Source organism: Amphibalanus amphitrite, unplaced genomic scaffold (assembly GCF_019059575.1).
Source record: "Amphibalanus amphitrite isolate SeventyFive unplaced genomic scaffold, NRLGWU_Aamphi_draft 000233F_arrow, whole genome shotgun sequence".
In the NCBI taxonomy this organism is placed as follows: domain Eukaryota; kingdom Metazoa; phylum Arthropoda; class Thecostraca; order Balanomorpha; family Balanidae; genus Amphibalanus; species Amphibalanus amphitrite.
In genome coordinates, this window is record NW_024881728.1 from 634,918 (window position 1) to 658,049 (window position 23,132).

Consider the following 23,132-nt stretch of genomic DNA (forward strand, 5'->3'; position numbering starts at 1 on the left):
ACCACATGAACCCAACTTTACCAAGGTTGTGCGATGCATGTTTTATGGCCAGTTTTTCATTTCCAACTCAATGGTGTTGGTTATAAGACCATCAGGTACGGTTTAGGTCACTTTCTGGTGGAGGTCAGGTCAAGGTCAGGTAAAAAAAGTCAAATTTCAAAGTTGATATTTCTGCATAAAATGGGTATGGATTCGATGCAGCTTGTCACGGGGAGTCTAATGGTGGTCTTTGTTTTGCGCTACGAGGTCTAGAATTGCTAAAAATTTAGTTTGAAAATTTGACGTCATCAATTTTGAAGTTTTTTCGCTATAACTTGGCCAAAAAAAAGAGGTGTCGATCTCAAATTTGGTATGTAGATAGCAGGCCGTAGGGACTATCACATATCTTACGGTTTTTTTTCGAAATTCAAAAAACTTTTTGGATTTTTCGGCTATTATATTTAAAAAATCTAATTTTTGATTTTTGGGGGTCAAAATCCAAAAATTTCAAAAATCCGAGATTGCAGTTTTGTAGCCCTTTGAATTCTACACTTTTCATGTCTGAATATTTTTCTGTATCTCTAAAGCTGTAGGCCTGACAGCTCTTCTCGCGAAACCTTTTTTGAGGTCGAAAATGGCAGAAATGACGTCACTCTGACGTCATTAGCGTCCAACCTATCATAGCCTTTGGAAAAATTTTAGTCACAATGTGCAGTAGCTGTACACGGGAGGGTACCGAAAATTTGGTGACGATCGGTGCAGCGGTTCTCGAGATATATCGAAAAAAACTAAGGGGGGGGGGCAAAAAATTCCCCCCCCCCACCGCCTGGAAGGGTAAAAAACAGACCGACTCTTGGCACATAAGTAAGTCTCCTCTAGGCTCTAACAAGGAGCGAGGCAACTTACACAATGGGCAAAAGAGATAAGCTCATTAAGACCTTGAGACTTTGCGAGTCGTGCGTCTACTTGGACTCAGACTACATGAAATGGACTGTTCTTGGCAGTGTTATCACATGTTATCACAGTGTGCACCCGCGACAATCACCGCAGTGCACTCACGACTGGCACATGACGAGCATCAATAGAAACATGTTCTGTTCATCAGGGCTGCGGAGTCGATGGATTTTCGGGGACTCCGACTCCGACTCCGGCTTTCAAAAACCAGCTCCGACTCCGACTCCGACTCCGGGCGGGATTGTCGACTCCGACCGACTCCGACTCCGCAGACCTAGCAGGGCTGCGGAGTCGACAGATTTTCGGTGACTCCGACTCCGACTCCGGCTCGGGTTTCTAAAATCGACTCCGACTCCGACTCCGGTCACAACTGTCGACTCCGACCGACTCCGACTCCGACTCCGACTCCGCAGCCCTGCTGTTCATGGCTTAATATCACAGAAAATTCACCCGCAGAGGAGCCCGTCTTATCCGCTGGCTCCAGTGCGCATGAAAATCATCACAGTGGACTCACGACTGGCTCTTGAGTCTTGACGAACATCAATGGAAACACGTTCTGTTTATGAGTAACTATCACATAAAATTTACGCGCAGAGGAGCCCGTCTTCTCAGGTGGCTCCAGGGCGCACTCGCGAAAATCATCGCAGTGGACTCACGACTGGCATGGCACTTGACGAACATCAATGGAAACATGTGCTGTTCTTGGCTAAATATCACATAAAATTCACCCGCAGAGGAACCCGTCTTATCAGCTGGCTCCAGTGAGCACAGCTGAGCACAGCTTAGCTGAGCTGAGCTGAGCTCGCTCAGCTCAGCTCAGCTCAGCTCAGCTCAATCAGCTCAGCTCAGCTCAATCAGCTCAGCTCGCTCAGCTCAATCAGCTCAGCTCAGCTCAGCTCGCTCAGCTCAGCTCAGCTCAATCAGCTCAGCTCAGCTCAATCAGCTCAGCTCAGCTCAGCTCAGCTCAAGCTCATTCAGCTCAGCTCAGCTCAAGCTCATTCAGCTCAGCTCAGACAGCAGCTCAGCTCAATGCATTACTGAGCCGGCTCAGCTCACAGCTCAGCAATTTGGCAAAATGTTGAGCCGGCTCATGAGCTGAGCTGATTTTTGAGCCGGCTCAACTGAGCTGATCACAAGTCTGCGCCGCGGCGGTATGAAAGGCCGGCGGTTTCCGGACGGGGGCGCAGTTCCCAGGAGTCGCCCATCCCCATGGCCGAAGCTCACGATGCTCGGCTGATGTGTTGAGTGGTAGCGGCGTCTCGGGACTCGTTTTCCTCCCCTTCCTCAGTCCTAAGGGCTAAGAGCGGGAACTGGGTTTGGGGAACCCAGAATCTTCGACCGTGCACGAGATTACACACAGACGGACCTGATTCATCTGCTATCGTTCGGGATGTGGAGATAGCACAGTTTCGGCCGATAATCTGGGTAGTTCCTAGAATTGCTACTTTCGTGTATAGAATCGTTACCATGACTAAGCCATTGATACAACGATTCGCCACGCGTCACAGCCGCGTCAGCGAATTCATTGGCGGAGGGGACCGGGTCGATCATGACCTGGCGTTATAATAACCCTCTGAAACCTATTGGGACGTGACAATTCGGTCCGTACAGATGGCGATCTCCCGATCAAATTGAACCGCCGGTGTTTGAATTCATGACGCTGCTCCCTAGGGCCTGGATGCAGATCATTGCCGGATGGGATCCAATCCCAGACGTCGTCCGGGGAGCATCACAAACTAGTTGTACCGGATCGCCCGTATTTTCCGTCCGCCTCAGCCAGTGCGAGCCGGCTCTCTGTTGGTGTTACGTCACGAGCGGCTGGACTAGATTTATCCATATAGCGTCTGGCACGCATCGGCGGGCGATGCCAGTGTCGCGTAAAACTCGATTTAGCCGACAAAGCAATGCTTGCTCTTCATTTCAAAACAATGGTAGGAACACAAGCAGATTGACTCGAGTTACCTCTGCGCGTAGCATTGAAGCGCACGGCCACAGCGCGACCGCAACACGCACGGGTACGTCATCAGACCTCGGTTTTCAAGCTCACGGTCTACAGTGGCCGAAAGCGCCGGGCAGAGCGCGTCGCACTGCCTGCCCACGCCCGTCGCGGGTCGATACTCGGCTCCGGGTCATCCGGCACGGCGCGTCCGTGCCGACGGGGGCAGGCGAGCACCAGCGACTCAGGCAGTGTCGCTCCCAGCCGCCGCGTTACACACGAGAATAGAAGGCAGTTTGCCGGGCTGGGCTCGGCCGCGCACAAGGCGTAACCGACGAGATTACTGGATAACGCATACAAATCCTGCAGGAGTGCATAACTGACGTCAAATGCTCATATGAACCAAAATGTGACTTACACAAACGAAATCCACATGCTGGGCACAATCGAATAACACACTCTGTGCTCAAACAAACAATACACAACAAAGGAACGCCGGGCTGTCATGGAAACGACTGCAAATCGACCGCTGGTGCGGAGATACCAGTGATCGAGCCTGGACTGGCCTGGAAACATCGGAGGCTGCACAGCGGCTTCCACAAAACCTTCTATTGGCCAGGCAGCGCCAGCGTCACCTAATCCCGTCTCCAGAAATATCACATCACAACGCGCCGGGCTCGCAACTCGCCAATCGTTTTTGTCACTGACCACGATCGCTCGTCCTATCCCATCCCATGACCGCTGCGGACAACGTCTTGAAATAGCCACCACAGCCCGTGTCCAGTCGTCGACACTTCACCGATCACTGTGACGGGTGACCAGCCGTCACGCCTTTCACGGAGGTATTCCTAATGTATCCAGACGTTGGGTGAATGGTGAGGCGTCTAAAACGCAGTCCTGACCGTGAGGTTGTCGCTGAGGTCGCTTGAATACCAAGAAGCCGAAGGTTTATACGCTGAGGTCGGCGGGCTAGACGGAGAAGTCGGTGACCTATGCGGTGAGGTCGGTGACCTACGCGGTGAGGTCGTTGACCTAGACGGTGAGGTCAGTGGTGACGGTGCCGCCGTCGTTGATGGCGTTGCGTATCCGGTCCATCTTGGTGGGCAGCAGGCGGGCCATCTCCCGACACGCAGACAGCTCCTCGGCCATTTTCTCCGCACCCAGAGGTACCCGGTCGCAGTAGTCGATGATGAACTGAAACGGGCGACGGGAAAAGACGGTCACGTACGGGAAAATGTGGGACTCGACCGGCAGCGGCGACAGGAAAAGGCGGGGATAGCCCGCTCTGCTAATGCGAGGCTTACTACGTAATAACAAACAGCTGAAACGTTCGTCATGAATGCGCAAAGCGGCATTTTAACGAGATGACTGTGAGCCAATTGCGAACGTGAAAACTACGAAAGCAAAAGAATCGGAGATCCAGTCATGTAAAAGCCTTTCTGTCCACCGCACGGCGCGCAATGTTGCACTCGCCCTCTGTACATACTGTAACGCATTATGCAACAATTGCTAAATAAACAGACGTCGTCAGATAGCAGTTCGCGGAACAGGCCACCAAACTAGTTTTGGGCGAGCTGCACCGCCAGACCGATAAACGATAGCCTAGCTGACTGTAAAAGCTTTCGTCATAATTGTATCACGATAAAGATCATGCATTGCAGCGTGCAGGAAAACTGTTGACATGGGCCGGGAAACCCTGCGCCGTCGGACAGTACAGTACCTGAAGATACATCAACAGATTGAACAAAATGGACGCCCTGTAATATCCCAGATAAGTAGAAATTACGCAGTAATAAATTGGCCCAAAGGTTAGTCATCGGGACAGAAATTACTACATAAAACAAACAGCAGCACATGACCTCGTACATACTGAGTCATACACTCTTGTAGGTAGAATGAAAGCTGAATCAAAATAGAGATCTCGAATGCGCAGCATTATGAGCATCTTACTAATAACTATACAGAGCGACAGTGATCGGTGTCCAATGTCCGGGATCATTTCTTTGTTTTTATTTGACAGTTGTTCGGCAATATTATAAAGGGGTCCGAATCGCTTGACTGGCGCTCCCCGAGGACCATTCAGACAAAACAGGAAGATCTAAAAAAAAAACTTCAGCAAATACACCAAAAAGTACAACGTTTTATGTCAGGATGCGCTCAGCTTACGAGTTAACTTATTTTACGACGATCGGCTACATAACTCTTCTTCTGTATTACTTCCTGTGTAATAATTAATTTAATTAAGGACGGTACTAAAACGAGCGTACTCTGTCTGACCTGGCCCGCACCCACCGCGTCCACCGGCACGCGCGGCGCTCACCCACCTGGTAAGCGGCTATCGACTTCTGGACGTTGGCCAGCTTGGGCTTCAGTTCGATCTCCATCAGTCGGTTGTAGAGGTGGCCCAGGTGGAAGTAGGCGATCAGCACCGGACGCGTCAGGTCCTCCTCGAACTTGTCCGGGTAGTGACCCTCGCTGGGGAGAGGGGGAGGATGGCCGACGGTCAGCAGGCTAGGGGAAGTACCCGGAAAACACTGGAGATAATCTTCAACCTCGTTAAAACACCACATATTTTAGTTGATTAATAACGCATTGGATTTCATATTCACTTTACTCCTTGATGCTTAGTCCATATCGCCCAACGTTATACTGGATCGCGTTGTAACTTTTCTACCCGGGACGCTGCATGCAGTAACAATCAGCATAACGCATTTCTCATCCCCGCTCTCGACGATGAAACAGACAGAGATGACCCACCTGTCTTTGAGTGTGTTGAGGAAGAGGTCAAAGTACTTGATGCTCTGGTGGGCCAGGTGGTTGATTTTCTGTACCACGTGCGCCGTGACGTGCTGTCCGCGCTTGTCGCGGTCCCTCTGAAGCTGTAACAGGGAGAGAGGACACGTGAGTGGGTGTCGGAACAAAGCCAAATACTGACTGACGAATACATACCTACGCCTAAAAGCTAGCAGAAAGGTTCAACTCGATACTCTATGCTTCTACAGAACCATTCAGCCTACATAATGAAAGAGTTCTAGAACACCTCATGGCTCATATTTGTACATCAATTCAACATCTCCCAGCGCTTAGTTTTATGCTGCTTTGACGCTGCGCGGCGTTGTCAAATGTCCGCTATTTCATAACAATATTCAAAACCCAGTCTATGATTCCTCCAGTCGGCCACTACTAAATACCGACACATCTAAAGTCAGCCATCTCCCTCCAACTCCCACCCTCCCCCAATAGCTCACCTCGACTTTGCACTGAGCGATGTCGCTGTAGATCTCTGCCAGCTCGTACTGCAGCTGCCGTATCACCATCAGGTAGTAGGTGGGGTTCAGCTCGGCCAGCAGTGGCTCCAGCAGGTCCACGCGACGCTTGTACATCTTACACTGCCTGAGGTGGGACAGTGGGTAAAGGCATCGTAGGTGCGACACGGGAGCAAGCACCTACTTATGAGGACAATTGACTGATGTATCAAGTGGAAATACATTACTTTTTCATCGCGTAGTCCTGATAAAGGCAAAGTTATCGACCCAATGCTAACACATTTAATACACACTAAAACATAAGCAATAAAATGCGCAAAACAAAGCAGAACAGCACTTGGCACCCTTCGGCTGCTACTGACCTGTCCAGATCACTCTCGAAGAAGATGAGCGCCTTGAAGAGCTGGCTGTGCTCCCGCACGACCTCCACATGATCCGACGCGTGTTCCTCCAGGGTGTAGTACTGTTTGGCCTTCTGGATCCAGCGCTGGGCACACAGAAACACCTTGCGCGCCTCCTCAAAGTCGCGCACTGGCGTGTCCGTCATCTGCCGAGAGGAAAAGACGATGAGTTATTAGAGCGGGCCGGAAGGAGCCCCCGGGAACAGGAGCTTTATCGTCGAACTACGACCGAACCCTCAATACCTTCCACCTCCTCCGTCCACCGTCCGACCTTTCAACACCTGTCCTCCGCCCTCCGTCTCAGTTCTTAGGCCCTTCGCAACCCGTCCCCCATCCTCGTGTCACGTTTGACCAGTATTCCGTCCTGTCTGATCACTGGCCTGACCTGCATCTCGTCAATCGCTTCCCTCCGTCTGACCCGCCTCCCACCCTGTCTGACCGGTCTATCGCCCCATCTGGTCCCTCTCTCCCACCGGCCTACCCACCTGTTTCTCGAGTTCTCCGAGCTCCAGCTGCCGGAAGAACAGCTGCCCAGTGCTGGGCTCGGCCGGCGGCGACGGACTCGAGGTGACCAGCCGCTCTGCCGAGCACTGCAGCAGCACCTGGCCCAGTTTGGCCCAGCAGCGAGCCACGTCCGCCTCGCGGTGACGGAACCGCTCCACGCTGGGACGGGAGGGAAAGGAGGTTATCTAACGTTACTCTGTAAGGGATGTCAATTCACAGAGGCAGTGTTTAAAGGAAACTGTATGACATAGGTAATAGGTATCTAGATGATAGGTAAGATACATGGCGAGACCGTTGCGTCCACCCAATCAGAGGCTTTGAAAACGAAAAATTCACAATCAACAATGAACATCTTCCACATAGGGCGTCTGCAGAAACAAAGCACTATAGTCTGTTCCATATAAAGCTTGCAGTCGGAGTTTCTTCGGCAGATCGCTCCTCCGCTCCAGAATTTGCGTCTAAAATGTAAGAGCTGTATATACAGAAATCACGCACTGCTTTCAGCAGGGCACTTCGGCTGCAAACTTGAAACGGAACAGAGTATAGCATATAAAAAAGCATCCAAACAAACATCAATCCGCAACACATAACCAGTTCATGCTCTCCCCTGAGAAAAGCCACCACAACACTCCCAGAGGGCGCTGTATTCCTACTTTGCCAGGTGCTGTTCGGAGGTCTTGTCGGGCGCCGCATCCAGCTCCTCCGAGTACTGGTTCAGGACCTGGATGGCGGCTGCCAGGTGGTGTCGAGCGTTCCTGGAATTACGGGAGTCTGTAGTCAGTCACAGTGGCGAGTGTCCACCGCTAGGCGGTGTCGGGCATCCTTGGGATAGAGGCATGTCAGACACCAAACTACCATGATTGGCCGCTGCACAGTTAAGCACACAGTAGGGCGGGCTGGTGCAGGTCAGCTGAGATGCGTGGTGACTGCATGGAGTGCAGACACCGAGGTGCCGGTTTATGTTACAAAAGTTTTACTTTCTGTCCTGCCTTCGTCGTAAAACCTTCGTCATAAAACCTACATCAACCATCACTATGATCATAGCAAGTCTTCATTTGACGCCTATGCTGACCACCAACTAGCTAAGCTCAACCTGCAACTCTAACTCTAACCTTAGTTCAACTCTAACCTTAACACATTAAAGCCACTGACCTGAACATCTGTTTGGGCAGGTAGAACTGCGACAGGGTGGCCGAGTTGAGCGCCCACTCGACCCTGTCGAAGGAGCTGCTGTCCAGCTGCCGGGACAGCGTGTTGTGGCAGTACAGCGCCGCCTTCACCGGCTCGCCCACGTTGTTGAACGCCTGAGGGGAGAAACATTACAACGTTACCTGATTGATCGTTTTGACACGACAGCAATACAGTAAAAGTACTTGCATCAAAATGAGAATTGTGACTTCAAGTATCGTAGGTCCGAAAAGAGGTTATATGATACAGTAAATGTGCTGGTGTCATCACGTCTTAGACTTGTCCACCTAGTGGACAAGACACAGCCTCAAAAATCAACAGTGTGGAGTGGATCATAACGCTGCACCAGCCACGTCTTCCTGACCTACGTACGTAGACGGTCAGCGTGCGCACTATACTGTCTAGTTTCTGACCTGCGCCAGGTAGTAGAGTGTCAGGGTGTGCAGCTCCTCCAGCTTGGTCAGCCCGCTGCGGCCCTCCTTCGAGTCGTCCGTCTTCTCCTCGCCATCCGAGCGGGACGGACGGAACAGGTCCGGCAGGTCCACCGGCTGAACGGAGCGGGTCACAGGGGTCAGCAGAGGGTCACAGAGAGGTCAGCAGAGGTAGCAGGGGCAACGGAGGTCACAGGCTGTAGGGATCAGTTGCTATGCTGGGATCGGGGCTAAAGCTGTTGTGGGTACATGTCACATGAAGCTCCCTAGCAGTGATCAGGTGTGTGACAATGGAACGTTAAAACCTCAATATCCAATGAAAAAACGACATGCAAATCATGCATCAAGTCTCTTTCTAGCTGACCACTTCCATTACTAACTCCCGCCCCCGTTGCCTCCGGACATCGTCACCGTACCTTGAGCGTGACCTGCTCCTTGTACTTCTGGTACACGGTCTCTGCCGTCTGCAGGTAGTGCTGGCTCCGGTTGTGCTCGCCGCGTCGGCTCCACACCAGACCCAGCTGGTTGAGCGCGTTCAGCGTGCTCAGCACGGTGCAGGGGCCGAGCGCGGGCGCAGCGCGCACGGCCTCCTCCAGTAGCTGCTCGCCGGCCGAGGGCTCGTCCGTCTCCACGCTGATGTAGCCGAGGTAGAACAGCACGGCCGCCAGCTGGTGGCCTGCCTCAGTGATCACGTCTGGGGGGGGGGGGGGGGCTAGTTCAGAGGACTATTCACAGCTTCTCTGGGAGGCAGTAATGCACACCGTACCAAGACACCGCGATATGATGATGAGCATATAGGAAAACAGTGACATTTTCACTGCTGAAAAATCGTAGTAATTTGTAGATGATGTAAACAGTTAAAAAGTATTACCTGACAAAGAACAAGTAGGTAACAGATGATGGAGCACTTACCACTCTGCTCGATGTGACGTTCCAGCTGGAACTTGATCTCATTCAGCAGGTCCCTGGCAGCATATTTGGACTTGTATGGTTCTTCTTCAGGGTCCTTTGGGCTCTCCACCTCAAGAAGGTGCATAGCCTTCTGGAACTTTTCATAAATGCTGGCTTGTGTTTCTGCATCCATCTTGAGAAAATGTCAAGCCTAGGACACTTCAGCACCTGAAAAATAACTATGTGTTGTTAGATGGATCAAATGAATACATTTGTCAAAATCAACATCGATTGCTCATTACTCAATACTGTAAGGCTAAATAAAGTCAGGTACTGACCTATGTCAATTTAATTAAACATATCTTTGGTACATCACCCCTAAGCCTGTGAGGCTTACAGGTGTTATAACCGGGCCAGACTGGAAAACATCCATACACTACGCCGGACGCCCGTGAGACCCTCTTGCGCCGAAATTCGGCGCACGCAATTTTGCGCTGAAATTTCTGTGTGATTTGCGCCAAAAATTAGGTGCCTATTTGTGCGAAAATTAAGCCCTTTTTATATAAAGCACATGTGCACGTCATCTACCGAGTACCGATCAAGGCTATATGAACCAGACAGAGTGTTCGGGGGCCTTGTATGCTCTCCCATGTTTGAGCGTCCAAATGAGTTTTTCATTTCCACAGAAACCCAATACCTCAATAGTCTTAGCGCACTCTAGCTTCATGCCGTGAAACAAAGCTGGAGCCGTGGGTTCTGGGGCCACAAATTTGTGCCGGCGGAGCAGTGTGTTCGAGGCTGGTGGGAGTGGCAGCGAGGGCCGGGCAGCGGAGCAGCATATGCTCTGGCACATCACCCTCTTATCGGCACACGGCGCAGAACGCCGCGGGGCACCGCTTGTCTGGGCACTGCTGGCAAGCTGCAGAGTGGAGACAGCCGATTCGGTGCACATACTGGAGCGAGCGGCCCCAGTGGCCCGCCCTCATCTGGTGCACCGAAACGGCGTCCTCTCGGTCCTCTCCGGGGATAGGGAGCGACGGCGTGCTCCCTAGGAGTGGCTTGAATAGTGATTCTGAGCAGTTGCCGCGCCATTGATGCGAGGCCGCACAGTGAACCGCCCTGGTCAGCGAGTGGGCGTTTGAGGGCAGGGCGGCCGCCTGTTTTGCCAGGTCGTCCGCGCTCTCATTCCCCTCGATACCGCAGTGGGCAGGAACCCACTGCAGGAACCCACTGCACGACGTTTGGCGATGTTCAACAAGGTCTTCCATACCTATCTCCACACCGAGGGTTGAGGCCTCCCTGGGCAGCCGCTTCTCCGCTGAGTTGGAACCAGTGTACCAAAATCATATTTTTGCTTGGGTGTCAGAGGGGAAAATTGCAGACCAAAAAAAAGGATGAGAGTGAAAAATTGTCGGTCAGGTAAGGCCCAAAAAGAGTGGGAAAATGATCAAAAACATGAATCTATCTACAAGTGTGACAGATGTAAAACAATCATTCCCGCAATTGCTCCTTCTCGGTGGAATTGGGAGTGGAAAATTGGGCTTGAAAACTGGAGGTGAGAGTGGAAAATGATTTGCATTTGGATGTCGTTTCCCACCCACATCTACAAATTTTGGGACACTGGTTGGAACGGCTCACCAGTTCGAGCACGCGATGACCGGGGCGGGGAGGTCTCGTCCCGAAACCTCTCCAGAGCCGCCCGCGGGGCGAATCTGCTGCTAGATTGACCAGTGTACCGCATAAATTCAGTAGGCGGAACTATGGTCAAGCGTACCCATTTTCGGGAACGCATTTTCGTTCCCATGTTTGGGAACGATAAACCCAAATATGGGAACGCCATGTAGGCATTATTTAAAACAAGAAAAAGAACTGTTAAATGACGTCCAAAAAATATAAAACGATCGTGAACCGCCTGATAGTTGTCTCAATATTGTTGGGAAAGAGTTTGATATTGTAAGGCCCATCGTAGTTTCAAATCGTTCCCCTATTTCTAAAGCAGTCCATCACCCGGGCCGCGAGCCCAAATTTGGGAACGCTGTCGTACACTGGCGCTGCAAGCGTTCCTTATTATGGGAACGGCGTACCCAAAATTGGGAACGATTTCACCGACGCCTTTCAGGGGCTCTTTTCATTAACAAGCATCACGTCCAACGCCGCAAATTATTGTTAACGCAACAATCATCAGATGACCTTTCCGGCAAGACCGTTGCATGTTTCGCCCGGTCTTCTGCGCTTTTATTCCCGTCGATCTCGCAGCGGGCACGCCCCCCTCTGCAGGATTACGTAATCCACAACGCTCAGCGATGTTCAACAAGGTCTTCCATACCTATATCCACCGTCCGCGCCGAGGGTGGAGACATGTCAAGCACCTGTCTGCTAATCACCGAGAGTTGACGAGCACAAGAAGTATCCAAAAATGGGAACGCTGAATATGTTACACCCTCAAAACACCTAGTCCCAATGAAAATCTAGTTTTTTCCTTTCTTAATGAGTGTAAGTGGCAAAAGGCCTGGTAGGATGGGCACGACGTATGATCGAAATCAGCATAAAAATTATAAATAAGCCACACAGAGCGACCTATATCAGAGAAATTCCCCCAACCGATCATGCTTAGAAACGCCGAAGACAAAAACCACGCTCATGACACTGCTTATAAAACAACGCTAAACAGCTAGCATCCAAATAAAATATGTCTTTCAGGGCTGATAAAATACAGCTGAATGATTTTAAACCACTGAAACTGAGTTTACAACAGTAGTTCGGTAAAATCACTGACGTTCCACGCGGTCGATCGCCCCGACACCAAATGTCAACAATATTACCTCGGGACTGTCCGCGTGTTCGCTTGCATATGTCATCATCTGGTGTCGCTAGAATGAAACTTCATAACCAGGCGAAAATTATTATACTTGACCTCAAAATGTAAAAAATGCTTCATTTTCCTTAAACTTGCATGTTAAATGTCGTATAACCCATATTTCCACCATTCTGTCATTTTTAAAAAATCATTAAAAATATCATTCCACGGTCAATTTCCTTGTTCCACGGTCAGATTAAAGATAACTTTATGGAGATTTAGTAGATACTTAAATCAGCGTGCACTTTTTTGAGACGTGATGCACTTTTGAGTTTTAGTGGGCGAACGGCCGAAAAATTGCCTTCCGTTCTCATAAATGGGAACGCCCGTTCCCATATTTGGGAACTCCGTTCCCAAAAATGGGAACGTTCCTATATTTGGGTACTCATGACCATAGTTCCGCCTACTGAATTCGGTGACCGTCTTTTGCCAAAAAAATTACGCGACTGCCCTGCACCGAAAAATTATTCCGCCGCCATGCGTGAATTCGGCGCATGCGAAGTTACGCCGCACATGCGCTGAAATTTTTGGCACAATCCTGCCACTACGCCGGACATATTCGGCATAACGTGTATTATTTCCAGTCTGGTAACCGGGAATGTGTGCTCTCACCGCATGGAGTCCAACGCTCTGCCAACTGAGCTACGGGACCGGCATCTACCTACACATCTGAAATTAAAATGGGTCGAGTCTGACATGGATTGCTATATGCTCCTCATTCTGCATTTCATACATCTAAGCCCTAAGGTAGATGAATGCATAAAATTTGAGTTCATGAAATACTCACCTATCTCACCGCAAGGTATATAAAACACTCACCTTATTTTATGTCTCTTGTGAACATCCGTCAGTCCGTCCGTCCAATTTCCGTCCGTCAAAAAAATACACATGCCCCAACATCAATCCCCACATGCACGCCTTTTTCGGTATCCTATAAAGTGAAGGAATTTTAAACGGAACCTCTCCCATGTAAATCACTTCGGCACTGCATGAGCAATGAACATATCTATTATGATATCTATGATGAGCGTTATTACTTTTGTGCGATAAAATATATTCCAATTTTTATATAAATAGATCAAAACAGTATCCAAACTTTATCGGCAACAAAAAAGTGCCTAATACATTATATAGGCTGTTTCGGGGTAAAAGTATTCTGCGTTTCTGGCAAAAGAAAAGAATACCAAATCCGAAACTTTCGATATGGCAGCAAATAGGGTTCCGAACATGGCGCAGAAGTTTCATTTCATCAAGGCCCTATATACCATTTCATCTCGTGCCGCGATTGCTGAGGGTTGAATTTTTACTTTTGTATTTTTTGAAGAAATAATGGTTTTAAGATGAAACCTTTATTGGAAAAAAATGAGCGTTTTGCCATTTCCATACATATGAGTGCGAATTTTGCAAGCTGTCGCTCTCGTGTGTATCTCAACAAATCATAATTGAGGTGCAACTAATGGTTATCTTTGCCACCAACAAAATCAGATGATAACTGCTCGATTTTGTCTTTTTTTCTGCTTCAACGAAGTAAAAACATGTAAAGTTAAGCTAGGCTAGTCAGCTTTGATTCATGAATTTTTTTTTAAAAATAATGTAGGATACAATCACAATAAGAGAGTCAACAGGGACACGTGGGTTTACAGGCATGCCCTGTGCTGGTGCCCACCTACCTTCACAGTTCTAAATCATGTGCAGAAATGTTCATTGTTGTGTACAGAAATATTGATAACCAGGGACATCCTTTAACTTCATTTCATGGACCACAATTTTCCATTGAAGCAATATGAGTGTTTTACTAGCAGTAGCGTAATCATCCTATGAACCATCAACAAGTCACCTTAAAATTTATGTTTTTCATTTTACTGAATGCTAGAAATACTTATCTTTGAGTTCACAATATTCCTCTTCTTGTGTTATAGGTTTAAATTGATCTGCATATGAAAATAAGAACTTACAAATTTATAACAATATAGCCTAACCTAATCATCCTATGAAATATGAACCATAAACAAGTTACTATGAGATTCTCATGCTTTTCGTATTACTGAATGCTAGAAATTCTTATCTTGGAGTTCACAATATTCCTCTTCTTGTGCTATAGGTTTATAATGATCTGCATATGAAAACAAGAACTTACAAAATTTTAACAATATTTTTGACAAAGAGAGACCCATGTCATAGGCAATGATTTCTTCAGTTGGATATTAATCTTGGTAGGAAATGATAAGAACACATTTAGGGCGTCTTTTAACTCCATTGCAACCCACTAGGATAAAACATAATGCATGTGTATAACATTGGCTGCCTTGAATGTTAGGGCCTAATGAGCTTAGTAAATAGTAAGTGAGGTCAATCATTGAGTGGGTATATTTGGCTGATTGTAGGCTAATGGCCTAATGCTCTTTTAACATTGACAGAATTATATTATTGACCACAGATGATATTATTATCTAAGCTATGCTAACTATGGTACTGAACTATGTTGAATGTCACCACTCAGCTAAGCATCCTTTATAGTGTACAATACATTTTTATAAATCCATCCATGAGCAGTTTATATAATTTTCCTTCCATTTATTATGTGCAATCATTTATGGATTATATTGACCCATTTTATCTTCCAGAGCACTTAGCCACCTTGCTAGAGGACATATTGTTATTAGCAAGCAATTTACTAGAGGACTGCAAGTTAACTTGGCCAGTAGCTACTGCTGGCAGCTCTAACTGACTCCAGCTCGGACTGACTCCTGGCTCTGAGGCTCAGTAAATTACCCTTCCATCACCATCACCGACTGACGGCGGCGATGGCAGCCGCGCGCTGCATCCGTCTGGCGTCCGGCCTCTCCGGTCTGCCGGGCCTCTCCGGCCTCCCGAGCGTGTCGCGGCTCTCACAGCAGAGGATGTGTCACGCCGCCGCGCTGCCCCGCCTCGAGCGCCGACCGCTGCTGCAGCGGCTCGGTCCGACCCTCGTCAAAGCCTCCTCTGTGGCGCTCTACTCTACCGGGAAGGGCGGCGAGCAGGGCAGCAAGCCCACCACCAGCTTCACGTCGGCGCCCTCGTCCGGGTCCGGTCTGGCCGACCAGATCCTCAGCGCCAAGGTGAAGGCCGAGAGCGGCGGGGAGGACGCGGGGAAGACGCGAGGAGACGGGAAACAGAGTGACGGAGGGAAGAGTGAGGAGGAGCGGGAAGAGGAGCGGAGGAAGGAGGCGTCCTGGCGCGCCATGAAACTGTCGTTCGGCCTGTTTGGTGTCATGTGCGCCGGCTTCGGCGGATGGACAATCGCAGTATTCGGTGAGTGCTCCACTGAACTAGGAAAGTTTGTTACGGAGCGAGCGAAGCGAGCGGAGTCTCATACTGAATTAAGGGAAAATCCTGAGTATGAGCGGCCGGCCGGCCGTGGGAACGCTCTTCAAAAGCTAATAGGTATCTTAGGAACGGGACATCCGATTGACAAGCGGTCTTCTTTACTGAATGTCACTTGGACGTAAAAGTTCTGTGGTGTGATGGCCACCATGCGTTCTTCCCAACCACCGCACGTGGCGCGTGTTAAAGTTGGACATTTTTTAACCCGCGCACCGACGGGGGGGGGGCGGATATCCGCCCCCCCCCCCTGAGGTTTTTCGCGAATAGCGGGAAAACCGCGGCGCTACGCGCCGCGAAATTTGGTATGACTATAACCTCATCAATTTTACACATGGTGTGCAAGTTTGAACCTCTTACCTTTTAAGGTCAGGCCACCAGGTCACTTTGAATGACCCAACCTCAAGTCACTTTTTTGCAACTTTGTCACCGTGCCAGAGCTACAGTAGATGTCGGAGGCCTTTGAAAGTCGCAGGATATTATTAGGTCATTAGTAGCTACAATTTGTATATCTCGGAATTTTGATATCGGTGACCTAAGGTCAGGTCAATTTCGCGACCTCCCCATTATAAGTCAATGGGGGAAAAATCAACTCCCTGTTTTTACCACTAAAACCGGTCGGAATGGCCCCATATACCATACATGACTTCATATACGATCAACCTTCACTACCTTGAGGTCTGTTTTGCTGTTGGGCAGCTGTGAGGTCATGTGACGTCATCAAAGGTCACCAAAGGTTTTTGGCCAATAACTCCGTACAGGAACAAGATACAGACGCGTGGATGGTCTCATTGTGTTCAGCTCGTCAAGACGCATCGAATGATATACATGATGACCTCGAGGTCACGTGACCTGAGGTCAACCTTTGACCTTGACCTTTCGAGGTCAACATATATATCATTCGATGCGGATTGACAAGAGGATCACGATGATGCCCTTAGTTTGTTCCTATCTTGACTAATTCGAAAGTTATTCGAGAAAAACTCCATATCTAGCGCCGCCATTTTGACTTTTTCGACCCCTGTGACGTCATCTTTGACCTGACCTGAAAATGATCTTTGTAAAAATTGTAGATCTTGGCCGTGCGTATCCGATGCCGTTTACCGCTTGTCGCTATCTTGCTTCGTTCTCGAGATCTCAGGGGGGGGCGGTCATCCGCCCCCCCCCCCGTCGGTGCGAAGTTGGCGCAGACCCCCGTCGGTGCGCGGGTTAAGAACCCCCAAAATTGCAACCCCAATAACAGCATAACGGTTGGGCCGATTGAATTGAAACTCGGTACACAGTTAGGTCTCCATCAGATAATTCATCTGCATGTGTTAACCCTATTCCTGGCGGGGGGGGGGCCTCAGGAGCCCCCCCCCCTGAGGTTTTTTGGTTATATCTCCCAAACGCGTTGAGCTAGGAAGCTCAAATTTTCTGACTTTTCCTAAAAGGCTTCTACGCAACATGTCTGAAAATTTTGAGTTGATCTGACCTCAGGTCAGGTCACCAGAGGCGGTTTGGTGACGCTACCTCAGAAAAGTTTGCAATCACGCCAGAGCTAGAGTTTTTGACCGATCACTTTCTTCTCTTCAGGGTTTAGTTAGAGTACCAGTATGTGCAATTTGTATATCTCGGAATTTTGATATCGGTGACCTAAGGTCAGGTCAATTTCGCGACCTCCCCATTGTAAGTCAATGGGGGAAAAATCAACTCCCTGTTTTTACCACTAAAACGGGTCGGAATGGCCCCATATACCATACATGACTTCATATACGATCAACCTTCACTACCTTGAGGTCTGTTTTGCTGTTGGGCAGCTGTGAGGTCATGTGACGTCATCAAAGGTCACCAAAGGTTTTTGGCCAATAACTCCGTACAGGAACAAGATACAGACGCGTGGATGGTCTCATTGTGTTCAGCTCGTCAAGACGCATCGAATGATATACATGATGACCTCGAGGTCACGTGACCTGAGGTCAACCTTTGACCTTGACCTTTCGAGGTCAACATATATATCATTCGATGCGGATTGACGAGAGGATCACGATGATGCCCTTAGTTTGTTCCTATCTTGACTAATTCGAAAGTTATTCGAGAAAAACTCTCTCCATATCTAGTGCCGCCATTTTGACTTTTTCGACCCCTGTGACGTCATCTTTGACCTGACCTGAAAATGACCTTAGTAAAAATTGTAGATCTTGGCCGTGCGTATCCGATGCCGTTTACCGCTTGTCGCTATCTTGCTTCGTTCTCGAGATCTCAGGGGGGGGGCCGAATCGGCCCCCCCCGCCAGTTTCTTGTCCCGGCGGAGCCCGCCAGGAATAGGGTTAAAGGGACCCTCCCACCTTAACATTAGTTTTGAGTTGAGATAGCCAAGTTTGCGGCCAGGCTCAGAAACCACCATTTATCCTGGTCGCAACCCCCGCAGCTTTATGGTGTTCAAGAAATGTCTTCCCTTTACTTGCAGGGTGGGACCAGCGTGGTCCCTATCTCTTAACCATTACGGGAATCTGATGACGTCATCAGGCTTTCAAACGTCCGTTAAATGTTTGACTAAAATGTTTTGTAGCACGCGGTGGTATATGCTGCTTTGCGCGCAACAAATGCCGCACTTTCAAATAAAGTCGCTAGGAACAGCGGAGATCCCAAAAAGTAAACAAAAGTAAAAGTCTAATATCTTGAAAACCGGTGAATATTTTTTGATGAAATTTGGTAGATATTCGTTTTTGCTCTTTCTGAACCGAGCGACATCACTTTCATGCCAATTCATTAACTTTTTTGAAGGTGGGAGGGTCCCTTTAAGGTTGGGGTGCTACAGCACGTGCGCACGTGCAGGGGGCGCTCCCAGATCTCGAGAACGGCTGGGCCGATTGCGCTCAAATTTGGTACACGGTTGGGGACCAGTTAGTAGGGTGCCGTGCAAAAGTCAGTTTGGACCCCGCTTGCACGTGCGCACGTGCAGAGTGCCGCTTCCAGATCTCGAGAACGGCGAGGCCGATTGCGCTGAAATTTGGCACATCGCTTAAAGGGACCCTCCCACCTTAACATTAGATTTGAGTTGAGATAGCCAAAATGGGGTCCCTGGCTCACAATTACCGGTTTCGGCACTCACAACATCGAGAAATGCCTTAAATCGGAAATATTGAATTTCAAAATTGCAGCATTTTGATTCAGAGGGGCTAATGCTGAGGAATACCCCTCTGAATGTGTGACGTCAGCGCAGATATCTAACGATTTTTAAATGTTTGACTAAAACGTTTTGTAGCACGCGGTGGTATATGCTATTTGCGCGCAACATCTGCCGCAAACGCCGCACTTCTAAAATAAAGTCGCTAGAAACAGCGGAGATCCCAAAAAGTAAACAAAAGTAAAAGTCTAATATCTTGAAAACCGGTGAATATTTTTCGGTGAAATTTGGTAGATATTCGTTTTCGCTCTTTCTGAACCGAGCGACATCACTTTCATGCCAATTCATAAACTTTTTTGAAGGTGGGACGGTCCCTTTAAGACCGGTTAGTAGGGTGCAGTGCACAAGTTAGTTGGAGGTGCCCCCTCGCAATTTCGCACGTGCAAGGCCCATCCTCTCGCTCGCTCCGTTGGTCGCCCAAAAGGCGTTTTACTGGTTATTACGGAGCGAGCGAAGCGAGCGGAGTCTTTCCTTAGATTAACGGAAATTTCTGAGTATGAGCGGCCGGCCGGCCGGCCGGCCGTGGGGACGCTCTTCAAAAGCTAATATCTTAGGAACGGGACATCCGATTGACAAGCGGTCTTCTTTACTGAATGTCACTTGGACGTAAAAGTTCTGTGGTGTGATGGCCACCATGCGTTCTTGCCAACCACCGCACGTGGCGCGTGGTGAAGTTGGACATTTTTTAAGAACCCCCAAAATTGCAACCTCAATAACGGCACAACGGTTGGGCCGATTGAATTGAAACTTGGTACACAGTTAGGTCTCCATCAGATAATTCATCTGCATGTGTTAAGGTCGGGGTGCTGCTGCACGTGCGCACGTGCAGGGGTCGTTTCCAGATCTCGAGAACGGCTGGACCGATGGCGCTCAAATTTGGTACACGGTTAGGGACCAGTTAGTAGGGTGCCGTGCACAAGTCAGTTGGGACCCATTTTGCACGTGCGCACGTGCAGGGTGCCGCTTCCAGATCTCGAGAACGGCTGGGCCGATTGTGCTCAAATTTGGCACATCGCTAGAGACCGGTTAGTAGGGTGCCGTGCACAAGTCAGTTGGAGGTACCACCTCGAAATTTCGCACGTGCAAGGCGCACCCTCTCGCTCGCTCCGTTAGTCGCCCCATAAGGCGTTATACTGGTGCTTTATACCAATTTAGGGCGTATATTTCAGTTGCTAGGGTATCGATCTCTTACCTACAATCGCGACATTTATTGGTTTTGGTTTTCAAAATGGCATTAGAATATATGTAGTGATGGCTTTATTGATATTTCATTTTTCACGTTCCTGCTGTGTGATCTCCTGTTCTGTTTTATTTACAGGAGCGCCACCTAAGGACCCCGATGGGAATGAGATGCCGGACGAGTTTTCCGACATGTCCATAGTGACGCAGTACCTGGCCAGGACGTGGAAGGAAATCAAACTCTACAACAAGGTTCGATTACAGAACGGTCGGCGACAAGTGCGGTTATATTATTACAATCTTGCTACGTTACTTTTTAACGTAAGCTTTTGTTAAAGCAAATGTTTGAGCGGGTTGTGTGTTCCCGAAACAGTAACGATTTTTGGCCATTCATCCATTGCAGTAAGTTGTTTCGAGCAGAAATAGCAGCACGCTACAACCATCATTTCCCGTCTCTTGTCCGACGATTCGTTTCTAACCGTCCCGTCTTGTGCCACAGATGATCAAGGACCCGTCTCGGGACCAGCTGCTGCCGGACCCGTTGCAGTATCCGTACATGCAGCCGCCCTACACCCTGGTCCTCGAGATGACGGGCGTCCTGGTCCACCCCGACTGGACCTACAAGACCGGCTGGCGCTTCAAGAAGCGGCCCGGTATTGACTTTTTCCTGCAGCAGGTCGGACCGCCCCTCTTCGAGGTGGTCATCTACACTGCCGAACAGGGATTCGTGAGTAAATGGGAAGGGCGGATCGCTAGTAACCGAACCGTAGTAACTTGATTCCACCGGCTGAAAGGAGCAAGCGCTTCTGGTGTCCCATAACGACGACTCTCTAATTTATTGATACCGGACGTCATGACGGGAAATATCTAGGCGTGGTTACCTTCACGAAAAAATCAGTTCGTTGTGCTGGACAGCTTTACTGATTTGATCCTCACCACTCTCCGGCAGACGGCCTCTCCGATCATCGACGCGCTGGACCCGCAGGGCTACATCATGTACCGCCTGTTCAAGGACTCGACACGCTACCTGGACAGCCACCACGTCAAAGACCTGAACTGCCTCAACAGGGACCTCAGCAAGGTAGGTAATACGAATATAAGCCGTGGCGAGTGCGCTCAATGCGCGTAATTCGGAAAGCCTAAGCCGATCTGCTGACTGCTTTCGCGAACTTTTGATGAGTGCAAGCTCCATCGATTTTGTACGTGGAATTTGGCTACCTCATGTTGATAGCTAACGTCAAAATTTCGGTCATGGTCATAACAATGTAGTTTTTGACATTAACAATGATCGGTCCCAGACCAGTCTTCAGGTCACGTCACCGTGATTTACTCGTTTTCAAACGCTCCTCTTTTTTCTACCAGGTGATCATGGTGGACTTTAACGAGAAGTCTGTTCAGCTGAACCCGCGGAACATCCTCAAAGTGAAGAAGTGGACCGGCAATGACGACGACCGCAGCCTGATCGACCTGGCGCTGCTGCTCAAAGGTCAGTCATCAGAGGTTACACAGGGTCACTCAGATCCCTTTCTTGTCAGTCAAGTGTCAGTGATGACTGATGTGTGTCGCAGCGTAAGCGTTTTACGGAGTAAGTCGGAAAAGATGGTTTGAGATTGGTTTCCTTTGTAGAAAATGCTGCTCATTTGACGATCCAAAGACGGCGGCTAGGGCATGAATAATTGAATGCATTTGATCAGTGGAAAGCCGTTTTAGCAGACCACATTGGCTTCCGATAACGAATCCACTCTTTTTCTTCTCACTATGAGCCACCACTTTTGTCCATGTCGAACTATTGTCGGTCAATTTTTGAAGCCGACGGCCCATCGCAGTGGTGACTGACAGACTTCAGACTCTGACTGACTCTCCTTAATTGCCGTGACCTAACTTCTGACCTCGTCCCTCGTTACATCTATACAGCGGTGGCCAGCTCGGGCGTGGCGGATGTGCGGGAAGTCATGGACCACTACCGGCAGTTCGATGACCCGCTGGAGGCCTTCCGTGAGAACCAGCGACGACTTCAGGTCAGTCTTTGTGGTATAACTGTGCTAAATGAGTGATGATAAGGTCTGGATACTTGGGGAGCGTTACGACTGTTAAGGGTTTATTGTGCGAAGTGCAGTAAGGTTTTGTCAAGTACCTATGTTGTCGATTTCTTCGTTTCAGGAGCAAGAAGAAGCCATGCAACGACAAAGAGATGAGGAGGAGAGCAAAGGAGCGCTCCTCAAGAAGAGAGGATGGACGTCAAGCCTTTTGCGACGCTAGTAGTCGCGTGCCCGAGCTTCATTTTCAGGCTCAGGATGTCGTACCAAGTCAGTCATTCATTGCTCGTTCCCGAGCTGCGACTCCGGCGGACGAGATTGAGAATGGCGCTACAATCGGGTCGTAAGGTATCGCCACTGCTCACCGTAGGTGGCGCTGGCCGCATGGCGCCGCTCCAGTGATAATTCGACGACAGGCCGCCGTACTCGTGAGAGCTCCTGTCCCTTGTGACGGTGGCATTTTGTGCTGAATCAGTCTATCGCCAGTGTTGAGTCTTGTTGCCGATGTAGAGCGTCTCGCGGCGCGGCAAGTGACGGGCGACTTTTTCGTCCGTCGGACGACTTTTCTCGTCCGTCGGGCGACTTTTCTCGTCCGTCGGCCGCGGCGCCTGTGTTTGTACTGTGGCCATTCCGTCATGTGCTATCGGTGCCCTCTGGAAATACACGGCGGAAGGCAGCTACAGACGCCGGCGTTTGTGGCGCAGCGATGGCGCTGGCGGCGCGCCGCTGACGACCTTCGCGATCAGCAATGGTAATGGGCTCAGCCAATAGTGTGGGCCTGTCGATTTTTAACGGAGGGCCGCTGAGTTGTAACCCGTGCTGTGAATATGCAGTGTGTTGGTGGGTTGGGCCGGCCGCACGCTGACAAAATCTGCTCCCGGGGTGGCGGTGACGTCAGCCTTTATGACAGGAGCTAAAACGGTTAGAGGATTTCACAGCCGAAAGGATCGGCATTTGGCATCTTCTTTACGCATCGTGATG

General features: G+C 49.5%; 2 protein-coding genes across 2 annotated transcripts; one reads left to right on the top strand and one right to left on the bottom strand.

Annotated features, from left to right (window-relative positions):
- Positions 1-2,821: 2,821 nt before the first annotated feature.
- Positions 2,822-13,579, bottom strand: LOC122385841 (KIF-binding protein-like). Its single transcript, XM_043374425.1, has 12 exons — positions 13,227-13,579; positions 9,572-9,778; positions 9,076-9,353; positions 8,642-8,776; positions 8,193-8,344; positions 7,694-7,795; positions 7,022-7,199; positions 6,498-6,682; positions 6,118-6,262; positions 5,627-5,748; positions 5,194-5,344; positions 2,822-4,063 (listed from the first exon to the last, which is right to left on the bottom strand). Exons 2-12 carry the CDS (start codon positions 9,741-9,743, stop codon positions 3,902-3,904), a joined length of 1,782 nt encoding a protein of 593 aa, XP_043230360.1. The 5' UTR covers positions 9,744-9,778; positions 13,227-13,579; the 3' UTR covers positions 2,822-3,901.
- A 69-nt stretch (positions 13,580-13,648) lies between these two features.
- On the top strand, positions 13,649-22,835 carry LOC122385851 (mitochondrial import inner membrane translocase subunit TIM50-like). The gene is made up of 8 exons (XM_043374441.1): positions 13,649-13,701; positions 15,032-15,698; positions 20,255-20,367; positions 20,615-20,842; positions 21,065-21,196; positions 21,478-21,601; positions 22,030-22,133; positions 22,276-22,835. Exons 2-8 carry the CDS (start codon positions 15,212-15,214, stop codon positions 22,372-22,374), a joined length of 1,287 nt encoding a protein of 428 aa, XP_043230376.1. The 5' UTR covers positions 13,649-13,701; positions 15,032-15,211; the 3' UTR covers positions 22,375-22,835.
- Positions 22,836-23,132: the final 297 nt, after the last annotated feature.